General features: G+C 49.4%; 6 protein-coding genes across 6 annotated transcripts; 4 read left to right on the forward strand and 2 right to left on the reverse strand.

Moving 5' to 3' along the window:
* Window positions 1-958: 958 nt before the first annotated feature.
* Window positions 959-1,657, reverse strand: N7446_011474 (mitochondrial 37S ribosomal protein uS11m; the record flags this gene model as incomplete). Its single annotated transcript, XM_058520216.1, has 1 exon — window positions 959-1,657. One exon carries the CDS (start codon window positions 1,655-1,657, stop codon window positions 959-961), a length of 699 nt encoding a protein of 232 aa, XP_058367740.1.
* Window positions 1,658-1,854: 197 nt separating this feature from the next.
* Window positions 1,855-4,156, forward strand: tim44 (protein translocase subunit TIM44). Its single transcript, XM_058520217.1, has 2 exons — window positions 1,855-2,859; window positions 2,916-4,156. Exons 1-2 carry the CDS (start codon window positions 1,985-1,987, stop codon window positions 3,589-3,591), a joined length of 1,551 nt encoding a protein of 516 aa, XP_058367741.1. The 5' UTR covers window positions 1,855-1,984; the 3' UTR covers window positions 3,592-4,156.
* A 278-nt stretch (window positions 4,157-4,434) lies between these two features.
* On the reverse strand, window positions 4,435-5,592 carry N7446_011476 (uncharacterized protein; the record flags this gene model as incomplete). Its single annotated transcript, XM_058520218.1, has 3 exons — window positions 4,435-4,492; window positions 4,550-5,538; window positions 5,590-5,592. The coding sequence occupies 3 exons, from the start codon at window positions 5,590-5,592 to the stop codon at window positions 4,435-4,437; spliced, it is 1,050 nt and encodes a 349-aa protein (XP_058367742.1).
* A 271-nt stretch (window positions 5,593-5,863) lies between these two features.
* N7446_011477 (RIC1 family protein) lies at window positions 5,864-9,351 on the forward strand (the record flags this gene model as incomplete). Its single annotated transcript, XM_058520219.1, has 5 exons — window positions 5,864-6,178; window positions 6,243-7,637; window positions 7,691-7,964; window positions 8,018-8,493; window positions 8,551-9,351. The coding sequence occupies 5 exons, from the start codon at window positions 5,864-5,866 to the stop codon at window positions 9,349-9,351; spliced, it is 3,261 nt and encodes a 1,086-aa protein (XP_058367743.1).
* A 1,310-nt stretch (window positions 9,352-10,661) lies between these two features.
* On the forward strand, window positions 10,662-12,529 carry N7446_011478 (MFS transporter; the record flags this gene model as incomplete). The annotated part of the gene is made up of 7 exons (XM_058520220.1): window positions 10,662-10,870; window positions 10,936-11,032; window positions 11,099-11,337; window positions 11,391-11,508; window positions 11,568-11,992; window positions 12,059-12,203; window positions 12,281-12,529. The coding sequence occupies 7 exons, from the start codon at window positions 10,662-10,664 to the stop codon at window positions 12,527-12,529; spliced, it is 1,482 nt and encodes a 493-aa protein (XP_058367744.1).
* Window positions 12,530-13,830: 1,301 nt separating this feature from the next.
* Window positions 13,831-15,291, forward strand: N7446_011479 (alpha-mannosyltransferase; the record flags this gene model as incomplete). Its single annotated transcript, XM_058520221.1, has 1 exon — window positions 13,831-15,291. One exon carries the CDS (start codon window positions 13,831-13,833, stop codon window positions 15,289-15,291), a length of 1,461 nt encoding a protein of 486 aa, XP_058367745.1.
* Window positions 15,292-15,986: the final 695 nt, after the last annotated feature.

A 15,986-nucleotide genomic window follows, 5' to 3' on the forward strand; every position in this document is an offset into this window, starting at 1 on the left:
ATCTGGGTATAAGGTCAGAGCGCGTCGATGGAACTTTTGGAACAACTTCAGCAAAAGCACAATGCCAAATCACAGAAAACAAGACAATCAAAGCGCCGAGGCAAGCAGAAAGAGTGATGAAGCAGCAGCCCCAGGGTGATTCGAGAACGTGATCGACGAGCTGATGGGCGCTATACCCCATTAGGTAATTATTCTGGGAGCCTGAGGCAACAAATAATCTCCGGGCCCACCTACATCTATGTTCAGCACTCCCATGTCATGTTTGGCTTTGTAAGCTTGTTAAGTATGATATGAGGACCTGGCGATATGATGGACTCGTTTTACCATAAAACTTAAACTATTGGAATGTACTTAAGAGATGGTGCATTGTGACCTATAAGTTATGTTTCGAAAACAACAATATCAAAATCGAGCCGTTGGTAAAAACGCGTCTTTAAATGACTTTCAGTTTGTAGATATCTTTAAGTAGCTTGGTCAAGCCCACAGCTGTCCAGAAAAGAGCCATCCGGATTGATGTTCTGGATCTTAGGAAACGAAAACGTGCCTTGCCGATATATATAAACATATCTGCAATGTGGACGTAACTCAGTGACTTTTCCTATCTTGCCTCCAATGCTACACACATATTATAAATTACTCCCACTCTTCCTCACCATGGAATTTCCCGGGTGACCTGACTATGGTTTTCGGGACTCAAAGTGAGCCGTTCTGTTTGTATGCAGTTTGCAGACGGATGGCTTGTATTCCTGAAAACAGAATTCTAATATACAGAGTAGGTGCCGATCGACATACACCAATTTGAAAACAAAGAAAGAAGTAAAGAACAAGGAAAAAGGCTGCTCGGCTTTCTCCACACCATGCAATTCAGTACAGTTTGGCTGTATATAAGAAGCCAAATGAAACCAACAATGACCTCTTCACCGGCGAGGGAAAAAAATATGCTTTTGAGACTGAAAGATCATCCCAGTCTACGCTCATGCCTGCTGCGGGTACCACCGAACTTGAGTCGAGTGGAATCGGTCACTCGCACCACAAGTCCTTTGATGAATCGTCCCTCATTGCCCAGCAGAACCTTTGTGAATGCCTCTCGGCCCTTTCCAAACCCCCGGAACACGACTTCTAGTCGCTTGATCTCCATCAGGAGGCCTTTCTCCTTGATTTGGCTTAGCACGTGGGCGGACAGTTGGTATGCCGGGTCAAATCCAGAGCGGCCGGCTTTGCGGAAGCCAATCTGGCCACATCCAATTGACATAATAGGGTTGCCGTTTGGCCGTGTCAAGGTGAGGATTGTGTTGTGCTTGTGGCAGTAGACGTGCAGGTGGTGAGCCGGGGTTTGGTCGGCGTAGGGGTGCTTAATCACATCGGCTTCGAAACTTTCAGCCATTCTGAAGTTGTCACGGCGCGCAGGGGCCCTCTCGCCCTGCATCATTTGCGTGATTGCAGACAATGGCGATGAAGGCGATGAGGTGTCGGAGGGTGCCTTCGAGTCTCGACCCAGCATCTGTCTTTGCATTTCATCACGATCGCCCCGTGGGACTTGTTGAGAGCTAGACAGGGAAAAGGGACGTGTGATACACAATGAGTGAATTCGAGGCTGAGATTGGCGACATACCGACGGCAAAGCCTTGGTCAACGCGCTCATCGAAAAGGAGCTCATGGCGACGGTGCGCAGTAACAAGGATTTCGAAGGGCGTAAAGAGAACAGCAAAAATAACAATTGAATAGAGATTGAAGGCCGGAGTGCCTAACCGTGAACCCCGGGTGTTGTCGCAGGTCCCGTTGTCGGACCGAACAGAGGGAACGCTGGAAGTTTTTCGAAGTCTTGGCATCTCGACTTTTTCCCTTCCCCGATCTCTTCGCCTCCTTCACCACTCAACATATCGCGTCCAGGCTGGGCTGGAATCCCCCGTCTTTTATATTAGATTTTACCTCCATCTTTCATCTCCGTTATCCTTTTGCTCCTCATACTTCTCTGTTACCACAGATGATTCCGACCAAGATGTCTGCCGCCGCGCGAGCCGCTATCCTGCGGTCTCAGGCATCGATTCTCAGATCCTCCCAGCGGTTATCGACTCGCGCTGGGTTATATTCGACCATCTCAGCTCAGACCTCAGCCCTGTCTCCTAGGTCCTCCCGGGCCATTATCCAACCCGCACCTCACACCGTCTCCCAAATTGTCTCGCCGTTCGCCGCCCTCCCATTGACACGTTCATTCCACGTCGCAACCTCCCTTTGGCAACAGCAGCAATCGCAAAAGCAGAGCGAGGAGAAGCAGAGCGAGGGTGCCAAGTCTGAATCACAGGGCGAGGAATCCAAAGAGGAAGGAAAGGAGAAGAAAAAGGAAGAGGCACCTCCGCCACCACCTCACGGAGACAAGTCCCCGTGGCAGGTTTTCCGTGAGACTCTGCAGTCTGAGTTCAAAGCCTCCAAGGAATGGGAAGAGTCTACCAAGGCGCTGGCATCCTCAGCCCACCAGTTCACCGAGAACGAGAACGTCAGACGTGCTCGTGCTGCCTATGACGCTGCCTCGGGAGCTGCTACAAGCAAAACCGGAGCTGCTTTCAAGACCACCGGTAAGGCTCTTGGAAAGGGAGCTGCTTGGACGTGGAACACTTCCGTCGTTAAGGGCGTTCGCAAGGGTGTCAGTGCAACCGGAGAAGGACTCGAGAAGGCCACACGACCCGTTCGTGAGACCGAGGCATACAAGAGTGTCAAGGATGCAATTGATGATGGTAGCAGTTCCCGCTACGGTGGTTGGGTTGAAAAGGAGGAGCGCCGCAAGGAGCGACAGCGTCGGGAGGCACAGGAGCTCAAGTCTGGCAAGATTCGTCACGTTGACCAGATGATTGAGGATCCGAAGTAAGTTTTGATAATCCCATGCCCAATTGGTACATGTCTGACTGATTTACCCCCAGCGCCGGTACCAACGTCACCATCCACAAGGACGCTGCCTGGAAGGACTCGTGGCGTGACTTCAAGGACTCCAATCCCATGATGCAGAAGCTCTTCAGCATGAAGGAAACCTATAACGAGTCCGAGAACCCCCTTATCAGCACAGCACGCAGCATTTCCGACAAGATTGGAGGCTTCTTCGCTGAGAACGAGACCGCTCAGGTCATCAAGAAGTTCCGGGAGATCGATCCCAACTTCCAGATGGAGCCGTTCCTGCGGGAAATGCGCGATTACATGCTCCCCGAAGTCCTCGATGCCTACGTTAAGGGAGACGTTGAGACTCTGAAGCTTTGGCTCTCGGATGCTCAGTACCACGTCTACGCTGCTCTTGCCCAACAATACACCACCGCTGGCCTCAAGTCCGATGGTCGCATCCTCGATATTCGTGGCGTTGACATTTCGCATGCCCGTATTCTGGACCCCGGTGACATCCCAGTGTTCGTCGTCACTTGCCGGACCCAAGAAATCCATGTTTACCGCAAGGTCAAGACCGGCGAGCTTGCCGCCGGTATGGAGGACAAGGTTCAACTAGTCACTTACGCCATTGGCCTGACCCGTATTCCCGATGAGGTCAACAACCCTGAAACTCGGGGTTGGCGATTGATCGAGCTGCAGAAGGCCGCGCGCGATTACATTTAATTGTGCAATAGCCTCTGTTCGATCTCTTTTGCCTCCTTTCTCCCCCTTCCGCCGACATATTCTCTTGTGGATTTCATCTCTTCTCGCATCTTGATCCCACACCTTCCAATTGTACAATATGACTGTTCGATATCAAGCCAGGTGGACCTGGCACTTCTTTACGGTTATGCTTATTCCAGTGACTGCAATTTTGTTCTTCGCTGGTTAATCAGATTTTCTTTTTCTTCATGTATTAATCCTTCATTCGTCCTGTTGTTCACCCGCCCCGGTTGATTTTCGGCCTGTTCGCCTAGGATCTTGCTCTCAAGACATAACTAGGCTTGCTCAGGGCTGAATGTTTCATCCTTTCTATAGACTAGGACGCGCGTTGGATCTTATCTGATGGCATTTCTCTGGATCCTGAGGTGTTCTGCTGGCGTCTTTTTGCATTGTGTTTCCACTCTCCCCTCGCCACCCAGTATGACTGCATTGGGTTATTGGTTTTGGTTTCTGTTGTCAGGTTTGCGCCCTGGGTCATCACAAGCCGAGCGCCGGCTGCAACGTTATGAAGCGTCTTGAAATCATGTAAATATATAGAAAAATAAGATTCTTGACTTGCATTCTGTGACCTGCGCCTTCTTGTCTACTGTAGAAGAAGCGAAGCCTCTCAAGATTTACTCATTTGGCTCCGTGGTTCTATTAGACTTCTTGTACAACAGGATATAGTTTCCCTCCTAAGCTGACAGAGAGGCATGTGCCAGGAATTGTATTTCTTAAAGAACGCTTGAAATTTGACTTTGCTACATGGTATATCAGATTTGGTCTTTCAATTTCATGCCATCAATCATTCGATGTGCCAGTGGATTAGTTCTGGCCACCTCGTCCAGCGCCGCCCGCACCGCCACCCATCATGTTCCGAGCCCTGTGGATTATATGTTAGTATATTGACACTTGGAATTTAACGCTTTGATTGACTTACATATCGGCAAGGTTAGGATCACTCATCAGGCTAGACATGTCAGGCATGCCACCACCCTGGCCAAAGTTTTCAGCCATCTGGCGGAGGCGGGGGTTGTTCATCAAGTTGCCAAGCATATCGGGGTTGCTCATCAGGTTCTGTGCCATGCTGGCGAACATGGGGTTATTCATCATGGAGCCCAGGTCAGGCATACCACCGGCACCACCACCGCCGCCACCACCAAGCATACTAGCCAGGGAAGACAGATCGGGCATGCCACCACCACGGGAGGCACCGGGGGCAGTGTCAACGTCCTCGGAAGGAGGTTCGCTGGTGCGGCTGGCCTCCTCGAGTTTCCGGGTGGATGTCTCCAAACCGCGCTTCATGGCTTCACTGCCACCATTTCCTTCGGCCTCAATACCCTTCTCGTAAGCCTCCTTGGCGGCGTGGTAGTCGCCCATGTCGAAGCGAGCGAGACCCAGTCGGCTCCATGCCTTGGAGTACTTGGGATCGGCGGCAGCAGCAAGCTCTGCATCCTCTGCGGCCTTCTCGTGCTGAACAGAGGCCGAATAGGCGGCAGCACGGTTGGAGAGATAGATCGGGTTGGCGGGGGCAATCTCGAGGGCCTGGGTGTATTTCTCAATGGCACCGGGGTAATCCTTCTTCGCCATAAGAGCATTTCCCTCGGACTTCAGCTTATCGGACTCGGGTGTCGGAACACCAGCCTTGGGCTTTTCCTGGGATTGTTGAGCTCCTGCCTCGGTCGATTGCGGGGTTGACTTGTTGCGCAGCTTCTCGTAGACACTATAGATTCCGACAAGAGATTGTCCGCCTAGGGCATCCTTCACGGCGGCCTCATCGGAAGGATCAACCTTGAAGGTGTCGGCAATACAGGATTGGGCGATTTCGATCGACTCGGCATCGTCGGCCGTAAGGGTGCCGTCCTTCAGGCTGGAGCCCAGGAAATCGATGACGGCCAAAGCCAGGCGCTTCTTGCTCTCTGTTGGGGCCTAGGTGTTATTGTCAGCTCGATGCAGCATCCAGCACCGGGGGTAACTCACCATGATAGCGATTTTTACAGAGATTTTGAATGGGGGGAGTTCAATCAGGAGAAGGAGAGGGAAAAAAACAGGTAAGGCGATGCGGGGGACAAGCTCCAGCACGTGATCGCTGCTTATCGGCCGCGGTCTGTTTTCCCCAGCTGTTTGGATTGTTGCTTTCAGTTTGATGTTCACCTGGGGGTGACTGTCTACACTTCTGACAATTATTACCTGACTGGATATGACTCCATGTGAGCTCCATTGCCAGTCTTAACCCGTGATCCTGAAGTGAGCCATGTACTGGCCTCATGGAGTTCCCCGGGTCTATGCGGTCAATGGGCCCGACATTCCCTATGTCTCCTCATACGAAGATCGTGAAATCGATGCCTCCTCTACCCACGACAGTACCAACCCATTGAACGATAACGAGAATGACGAGGCTCAGCAAGGGATCCCGGACACACAGCGAAATGAGCCGGGCACTGAACCATCCCCCGACCCGGGCACATCCAAATGGGAAGATGAAACCATCAAGGGTGTTTGCGTGTCCAGAGCTGGTCAAATATTCGCGACAATGACAGAGACATCCATTGCTCTTTGGCAGACCCGAGTATGTTCACAATCATGGTGTTTACGGCGGGGGAGTTGGGCCTTGATACTAATAATTGTGACAGCCCACAGCAGTTGTTGCAGCAGTCACTAGATCCACATTCTCCTTGAATACATATGGCCCTAACGTCGACCTTCTCATGCATCCGGACTCAACAATTCTCGTTGTACAGACTCTCAATGGATACCTCCTGACATACTCGGTGGCGTCGGACTCAACGACTCCAGTCTACCAGCAGCGATTCGATCATTCTACACATCATCGTCGCCAGCAACTGGCTCGCTTCTCAGCGGTTGAAGAAGCCAATGTGGTTAAGAGCATCAGTATCCGGTTCCGAATGGCCATCAAGATCGAGTCGGGGATCGTCAAGGCGCTGGCGCTGGATCAAGAACTCGTTGTAGCCACCGTGAAACCAGCGGCCATACAGTGTATTCGATGGACTCCTGAAGCAGGTGGAACACAGACTACATCGGAGCTTCTGAGCCGCATACTGGGGATATCAAAGAAGGTTTCTATTGTGGACATGGTATATGACCGCGCAATGAACCTTTTAATATGGATTACGAGCAGTGGCCAGGCATATGCCGTGCAACGAGAATCCGGGGCGCAAGAGGATTCTGAAGCAGCCAAGAAGTCTTTCCACGGACATTGTTTCCATGACCCGAAGCATGACGGTGATAAGGCATTGAAGGTGGCAGTGAATGCTCGCTTTTCTCTGCTAACCGTGAGTTGCACCAACGGCGAAGTCTGGGTCTACACTGCGAAAGATTACATGGGCAATGTTCCGTTTTCACAGAAGCTCCAGCTGCCAGCCTCGCCAACAACGACCGGGTACTTGTCTTTTATGAGTTATTCACCGGACGGATATTGTCTGTTTGCAGGCTATGAACATGGCTGGACAACATGGAGTGTCTTTGGGAAACCTGGCGGGAACAGCTTTTCGGCAGACCCTGCGCTGGCAACAACGAATACAGAAGATTGGCTGACTGGCATTTCGAATGGTTGTTGGATCGGCGGTGGCTCAGATATCATTCTCTCTGGGCAGAACGATCGCCGCTTGTGGATTTTGGAGACAGCTCGCAGTGCTTTGACTGGTTGCTTTTCTTCTGCAAACTTGGCCCGAGGTCTGCTGCAGACTGGAACCGAGTTCATTCTCTATCGTGGTCACGATATGCCGGATCTTATGACAATTTCTGGAAAGGATTCCCTTTGGCACCATGCCCAGTATCCTCCAGCATATCTTCATTCCCAGTGGCCGATTAAATCTTGCGTTGTGTCCCAGGATGGACGATATGTTGCAATCGCAGGTCGGCGCGGCCTTGCTCATTACAGCGTGAATAGTGGTAGATGGAAGGTCTTCGAAGACTCTAATGCCGAGAACTCTTTTGCTGTGCGAGGAGGGATGTGCTGGTATGGTCACATACTGATTGCAGCGGTTGAGAGTGACGGCTCATTTGAGGTATGCCAAATATTTGATCTACAGTTATTCCACTGAAGACTGACCTCTTTTAGGTGCGCCTTTATTCGCGCGAAGCTTCTCTCGGCAACGGCAACAATTCCATCATGTTCACTGAATATCTCCCCTCACCAGTGGTGTTCATTGGCCCCTCTGGAGAAGATTCTCTTTTGGTCTACACATTCGATAATATTCTCTATCATTACATCATCAATACAACACAATCTCAAATTACTCTTGTTCCTGTTGGGCAGATCGCTTTCAACGGGATTGTTCGAGCGCCATCCCGTGTGCGAGCAATCAGCTGGGTTTTGCCTGAGGAACAAATGCGTGAGTTCTCTTTCAATGAAGGGGTATCGATTGAAATACTAAAGGGAAAGCAGGAAATGGCGATCCATCTCAAGATGTCAAAGTAGCATCGGTGCTTCTCCTTGTGGATGGCAATTTGGTTTTGCTGCAGCCCGTGGTGTCCGAAACAGGCGGATTAAAATATGACATGCGCGTGGTATCTCATGATGTGGAATATTATATTCTGATGCGCGACCAGCTTTCGTTCAACTTTGCCCCGCAGGTTGATGAATCCCTGCCTCCCAGTCCCTCTGCGGGGATGATACTTGAGCCATCTCCCAGCACTTTGTCTCTCAGGGACTCCCTTTGGATGTTCCGGGGCAAAGACCTGCTCGCTTGGAATGATGTACAAGACGTTTTACAACAAGAGACGGTACCGGGTCCACTCCACATTCCCCTAGACTTCTATCCACTGTCTGTGTTGCTGAACAAAGGTATTGTGCTCGGAGTTGAGTCCGAGATGATGCAACGACGTGATGTGACATTCACGGTTTTGAAGTTCGCCATTCGAGTAAGTTACACCCCCTCCCCAATTCATTATACTCCTTTTTGCTAACACGCGCCTCAGACCCACCTTTTCCTGCCGTATTTCTTACAGTATGGCCTTACAACCTTTGGAACACCTGCTGCTCTGTCACTATGCCGCCATTTCTCTCATTTGTCCTACTTTGCTCATGGCCTGGAAATCTTGCTACACCACGTCCTGGATGACGAAGTGGATAACGAGAGTAAGGCCAGCAAATCCGAGAACCCAGCAGAACGCGAAGAGCCGCTGCTCCCAACCGTTATTGCTTTCCTTCAAGCGTCCCTCCCCATCAGGGAATATCTTGACATCGTCGTGCAATGCACGCGCAAAACAGAGCTGCGATCATGGCGTACATTGTTCGCTTATCTGCCCCCGCCAAAGGATCTGTTCGAACAAGCCTTGAGACTTGACTCGCTCAAAACTGCGGTTGGATATCTTCTCGTATTGCAAGCTTTCGAGGATGAGGAGCAAGGCCACGATGGCCGCATCGAGGAATATGTCGTGCGGTTGATCGGCTTGGCTTCGCAAAAAGGGGACTGGGAGTTGTGTGCTGAGCTGGCCCGCTTCCTCATAGCTCTAGATTCTTCGGGTGAGATGCTTCGACGCGCAATTACCCGAGTTGGCCTGCGTCCCAACTCCAGGTCCCCTGTCAATGGCCAGCGGCCTGGACCGGGCCCTCGAACTGGATCTGCAGGAGTGAAAGGGCTGGGCTTGAATCTCCCGATTCGATCTCCATCGTGGTCGTCTCTTTCTCCAACGTCGTCGATCTCACCCCTTCAAAGTGGGCGTGATGGTGATGTGTCAGACGAGAATCCCTATTCAGCAGATGATAGAGACAACTGACCAGGCTTTGCTGCTGTGCTGCTGTGACAGCACATATTAATATTTGTGTCCTCACTACGCGTGTAAATAATTGCCATTGGCAAATGAACGCTTGAATAACAGCCTTTTGTTTGAGTACATATGCTTTAATTCTTTTGCCACTTTCCATAGATTTCTCTCTAACAGACCTTGCATGTTATGGAATTTCGGGTCCAAGGCTCCCCGGCAGAAAGTACAAACAACACAAAGATAGTGGGTCTGCTCTACATTTTATCCAATCAAAGCGCACACATCCCAGCATCACGTGGATCCATCCCTGACGCCACAACCTTTATTCTATTTCAGCATCTATATCAGGGTGTTTCTATAATGGTATGTCAAGAACGCAATAATTTGATAGGTAAAAGAAGCCCGCAGAAGTACGGATGGAGCCCAAGAGCTTTGCGTGATGTTCAGGGGGTTTTCATTAACAAGGTGGAATATTGACTCAGTCAATTATCTTGCGTGCTCAATAGGGTACGTAAGTCAAATCCCCTGGTCCCTACTAGTGTAAAGGATCACATTCAGGGACCCGCGAAAGTTCAGCTAGAAGGCCCCTTGTGCACTCCCGCTGCAGGTGTCTCGCATAAAGAGGGAGGCTTATGATGTAGATCATTGATCACCGCCCGTAGTGGGCGGACCGTTGTGGATCAGGGAATAGTTGCAATAGTTCGTGCTGGTAGAAATGCCAAGCGAAATGCCAAGGGGCTCAATTCATCATCACGCTACGTGACGGTTGTGGCGTCTGATCATCCGGGTCGCTAAGGGTCCTGATCTACCCTCGTTGACGCGATCGTGTGGATTCGGTCACAATTATTGTTCATATTTGTGGAGAATGCCAAGTGTCGAGGAAGATCAAGGTACATGTAGAGTAGCCAACAGAAATAGCATTCAGGAGTTTGGGACGCGGTGCATATGATTTTAACCCACCCTGATGAAACTTGAGAAAAATATTCTGTACAGTTGATGGAAAAGGGTGAAGTGCTGGGTTTGATCGGCAGGGTAAGACCCATTCTGTAACAAGGCGACAAATGTAGTTACGTGCGGGCTTGACGTACTCTCTAGCAAGGGATCGGGCATTGGAATGCCTTGCGATGTCATCTGTATCGGATGTATGTATGAACTGAGCATCCATTTATAGTCTTATTTTTCGTCTTGTTGCTCTTGTTGTTTGAATCAACGTTCTTTCTTTATACTTTTGTCATTCTTTTCATACACTACACTCTTTACAGCATTTCCTAAGAACTCTTCAAAAAGACACAAATCTATAGAACCGAGTTGTCACAGTTATCATGGCCGCAGAGAAGAAGTCGCCGCAGCAGGCGACCATCAGCGAACTACCTCCCGGTTCTTCTTGCCCGTCTGAGGGTGCGTCGTCAAATGCCAGTTTATTGAAAGTGGTAGATTGGGACGGCCCAGATGATCCAGAGAAACCAGTGAATTGGCCTCGATCCAAAAAGAACCAGATTCTCGGCGCAGTGTGCCTAATGCGCTTCACAACGTACGTCAGGCTTCTGTATAATCCCTTTCAACATAAACAACTCGAACGCTGATTGATGATTGCAGCCCGCTTGCCTCATCGATGATGGCCCCGGCACTCTTACAAATTGAAAATGAGTTCAAATCATCATCAATGGTGATGAACTTTGCAGTCTCTATCTATGTCGGTCTTCCAAATACCAGAACTTCTGCTCAACGGGGTACGAATACTAACCTTAGTGGCCTTTAGATCATCGGATTCGGACTCGGACCCTTGGTGCTCGCACCACTCTCTGAAATTTACGGGCGAAACAAGATTTACCACGCCGGCAATGTTTTGTTCACTATTTGCACTGCATGCTGCGGTATCTCTCCAAACGCCACATCTCTCCTCATATTCCGACTGCTTTCTGGGGTTATGGGTGGCGCCCCATTAACAAATGGCGGAGGAACCATTGCGGACCTTATCCCCTCAAATGAGCGAGGATTGTAAGTACATTGGGAATTGACTGCATGCTCATACCCACTAATCCATTGTTTAGTATAATGAGTGTTTTCAGCCTGGCAATGCTACTTGCACCCGTTTTGGGCCCAGTGGCTGGCGGTTTCTTGTCAGAGGCTGCCGACTGGCGATGGATCTTCTGGCTTTTGACCATTATGGTATGTTAGTTCCCGTTCTTGAAAAATTTCAAAGGCTAATGAGACATCGAATATTTCAGAGTGCTATCACAGCAATTGTAGGATTCATCTTCCTGCGGGAAACCTATGCCCCCACACTTCTCGAACGAAAAGCTTCTCGACTCCGCAAGAAGACTGGAAACCCAGACCTCCAAGCCGCAAGCAAATCGCCCCTTCCTCTTCAGCAACTTATTTTCCTTGCTATAATGCGTCCGATGAAGCTGCTCTGTACCAGCCCCGTCAGTATTGTGATGGCCCTTTACATGGGACTGATCTACGGCATTATCTACCTTCTGTTTACCTCGTATACTGTGGTATTTCAACATCAATACGGCTTTAGTCAAGGAGTTGCAGGTCTCGCATACCTTGGCATGGGACTGGGTTGTGCCACACAGCTGTTCCTGGGCCACTATAGTGATAAGCTTCACACTAAACTCACGCAGCGCAATGGCGTTGAGAGAGCAGAGTAAGTTCTGTCTGTTCACTTGTATTTGGTGATTTTGGCCACAAATACTGACTTTATTATGTCCAGATATCATCTTTTGATGCTGATTCCCGCTGCCTTCGCGCTTCCTGTCGGATTGATCATTTATGGCTGGACAGCACAGTATCACATTCACTGGATTGTTCCAATCTTTGGCACATTCTTTATTGGCGTGGGTTTCTCAGGCTCAATGGTAAGATTAGACGTTTCCTTCCCCCCCCCCTTCTCTCTCTTCTGCCACGTACATACTAACACATATTCTCTATCTAGACCAGCGTCCAAACATACCTGGTCGGAGCTTTTACTGCCTACTCTGCTAGTGCACTCGCCGCGAACAACGTTGTACGCAGCATAATTGGTGGTGTAGTGCCACTCTCTGGGCCGGATATGTACGGCAAACTCGGACTTGGCTGGGGAAACACATTGTTGGCCCTTCTAGCCTTGGTATTCGGACTGGCTCCTTTATGGTTTTATCGGAACAAGGAGCACCAAAATGAGAGCAAACGCATCCCAGTTTAATTGGGATATACAGTCATTTTTTGTACTTTTCTTTTCCTGTGTTTATTTTCTGTACTTCTTGTCTATTTTCACATGTTCCCTCATTCAAAAGCCGAACAGGTGTTTCTTTACTTGCTTGGCTATTCGCATATACATAGATCAATTACAGTATTTGCCGTTGGCAGCTCAGCACCAACTTGTTTGATTGAGGTCCCGTTCAACACCTGGACAACTAAGAACCAATTACATAACCTTTGCTTATCAACGAGAAGAGACATAATGAAAATTAACGCGAATACTACTTAACCATGGGCATAAGGCATAGGTTTAACGAACCCAAATTCAAGGAGAGGACTAGGAGATCATACCCTCATGAGCACGAGGGCAATGGAACAAATCCACCTTGCTGAACGAACATGTATCAAACCTCCCGCATTCTACTAAACAATCCCTTAAAAGCCCTGCGGCTTCTGTATTCTTGCTAACTCGGGATGGAGAACGTAAATGGGATCAAGTTCTTCGACACATCCACAAGCAGGGTCGTTCAGACTGTAGCCCATAAACTTCTGGACTTCGCGATCGTACTGCTTAACCAAAATTTCCGGATCGGCTAAATTTTGATTTTCTCCTGCCTCAGATAGCCACTTATCATGAAACACGAATAACTTAGACGATATTCATCCGCGATGTTGGTTCCACCTTCATGATAGCCGGACGAAAATAGGATCAGCGCGTCGCCCTTGTCGAGTGTCGGTATGATACAGTGTTCTGGCCTTGGGGTCGTTATGCGATGTATTCCCTTTATCGGAACAATTCAGATTAGCATTGAGTTATACCTTCAACGAATTGAACTTTGCGCTCGCCATAGATGACTACCTGGAATCAGACACACGCATGATTGTTGTCTTGAGCTTTGGTTTTGGATACGATGCTGTATTTATCCAATGCATTTACTCTGCCGAGTCTCATACTTTTTAAGAGCTAGACACTTGAATGTATCACTTTGTAATACATCCTTGATGTAGGTAGTGTTGAATTGCATAACGTTAAACTACACTACCTTAAAGCAGAACTTCTGCCTTGTGGCCTTAGACACGAGGTGTCCAAAACCTTAAGCCTACAGCTGTGCAGTCAAGGGGCAGTCTGGCATTCCTCTGTACACAATCCTCGTCAAAATAAAAGAATGATTCCATATCTGACAGCTCATCATACACGTCAGGTACCAAGCTCCATCTTCGACGTCAGTGATCCGCCGGTTAGCATCCGAGCCTAACCTTAACCTGTGGAGTGTATTCAACTCCCAAGACCATCGGCAAGTTCTGATGACGGTTCGGCTATTCCGTCTGCGTGTGCGGACGCTGTTGGTAGCATTTACTCTCGCCATCCTTCTCACCTGGACCCTCTCACGATGGCGTACCGCATACGTCCCATCGAATGACAGCACTTCCGCCCATTCCTTCGGACCCATCTCCGACTTGACAGCATTACACCAGAGATTTTGGCGGGAATTCCACACACTCTTGGAAAACAATGCGCCTAACACGACGGCCCCGGTGACTGAGGAAGAAAAGGCCCAGGCAGTAGGATTCAAATATAAAGATGCACCGCCGCGTCCGAATTACCTGCACGTCCCGGAAAATGATATAGCCATAATGAAAGATGCGCATACCAAATTCGTGGGCGCAATCTCCCACTCTCCTCCTCAACTCAGCTACATACCCGGCACAAAGGGCGTGGTCTCGACCGCAGGCGGTTCCTACCTCCCAGTGCTAGTGATTTCGCTGCGAATGCTCCGCCGGACAGGGTCAACGCTACCGATGGAAGTGTTCCTGGCCAATGAAGATGAATACGAGGAATATATCTGCGATGAAGTGTTGCCATCACTGAACGCGCGGTGTCTAGTGCTATCTCGGATTCTGAGCGTTTCGCCGGCTAAGATCGAGAAATACCAATACAAGCCATTCGCAATGCTTTTCTCTTCATTCGAAGAAATCCTGTTCCTCGATGCTGATTCTTTTCCATTGGAGAAGCCAGAAGATCTGTTCTGGGATGAGCCTTTCCGTTCAAGGAAGATGGTCACTTGGCCTGATTTTTGGGCTTCCTCCGCCTCGCCTCTCTTCTACGAAATCGTTGACCAGGTTGCTCCGCCAATGGGACTGCGACAGTCAACTGAATCTGGGGAGGTACTTATATCGAAGAAGACCCATACGCGAACCCTCCTGCTCTGTACTTACTACAACTATTGGGGCCCGTCTCACTACTACCCACTCCTATCGCAGGGCGCTGCAGGGGAAGGTGATAAGGAAACCTTCGTGGCTGCTGCATCAGTTATGCAAGAGCACTTCTATCAGGTCAGCGAGTCGATTTGTGCTCTAGGTCATCGTACCTACGGTGGTATGGCTGGCTCTGCAATGGCCCAATTCAACCCCATTCAGGACTTCAGATTAACCAGCCAAGGCAAGTGGCGGGTTCGGGGCGACGAGGCGCCAGCACCAAGCGTTTTCTTCATTCACGCCAATGTTCCCAAGTTCAACCCGGCTACTGTCTTCGATCACGGTGCAGTCAACCCTGCTTTTGCCGATGATGGTACCTACACTCGTGCTTGGACAATTCCTGAAAATGTAGTCAAGGACTTCAGTTCCAAGGTTGATGTTGAGAGGGCTTTTTGGCAAGAGATTCTTTGGACGGCGTGTGAGCTTGAAGATAAGTTCTCCTCATGGAGGGATTATGTTGGTATATGCGCTTCTGTGAAGGACTATTGGAGCGTTGTTTTCGGAGAGTAAAGGCTTCACACGTGAACATGCAAGAGGCCCAACCGTTCAGACTCATAGATATCACCAGCTCGGCAAATATCCTTTGGGTTACCTTGCTCTACTCTCACTTCTTAATCACCAAACGCAGTCACGGCAGCATGTCAATCGACAAACACTTGCCGAATGATGCCGGAAATTCCAGGTCTACATCCGAAGCCTATCCAAAAACCAAGTCCTAACCTCACACCATGGACAACTCTGGCTATTTGAATAAGAAATACGGAATAGCCATGTCAACTGGTCTGGCGCACGCTATGTGCTCTCAGTCATCACTTTCCACATCTGCTTCACAGCTGATACCCAATCAATCTTCTTCAAAACGTTAGAAAGTCACTAGTAATATAATCCCATAATATCCAGATTTCCCGTCATGTACAGTAGATCCAGTCCAAGTTTTCCAACTCTATAACAAGGTCCTTAAAATCAACCGCAACGCTCATCAGTAATCTCGGGCTTTGCCGCATAGACACCAAACAAACACTCAGCCGCCTGGTCTTCAGCAAATACCCATCCCATTTCACGAAGGACTGAAATTTGCTCCGTCTCACTCTCACGGTCCACTTCCAGAATAATCAAATCCCCGTCTTTTCTCATCATTTCAATCGTCAACCACATTCACCTGCGGTGAAGGCTTAAATCAGGCCATTTGCCAACAGCACAGATCA

The sequence above is a fragment of the Penicillium canescens genome (assembly GCF_028828765.1).
Source record: "Penicillium canescens strain IBT 15451 chromosome Unknown utg000008l_segment0_segment0, whole genome shotgun sequence".
Classification (NCBI taxonomy): domain Eukaryota; kingdom Fungi; phylum Ascomycota; class Eurotiomycetes; order Eurotiales; family Aspergillaceae; genus Penicillium; species Penicillium canescens.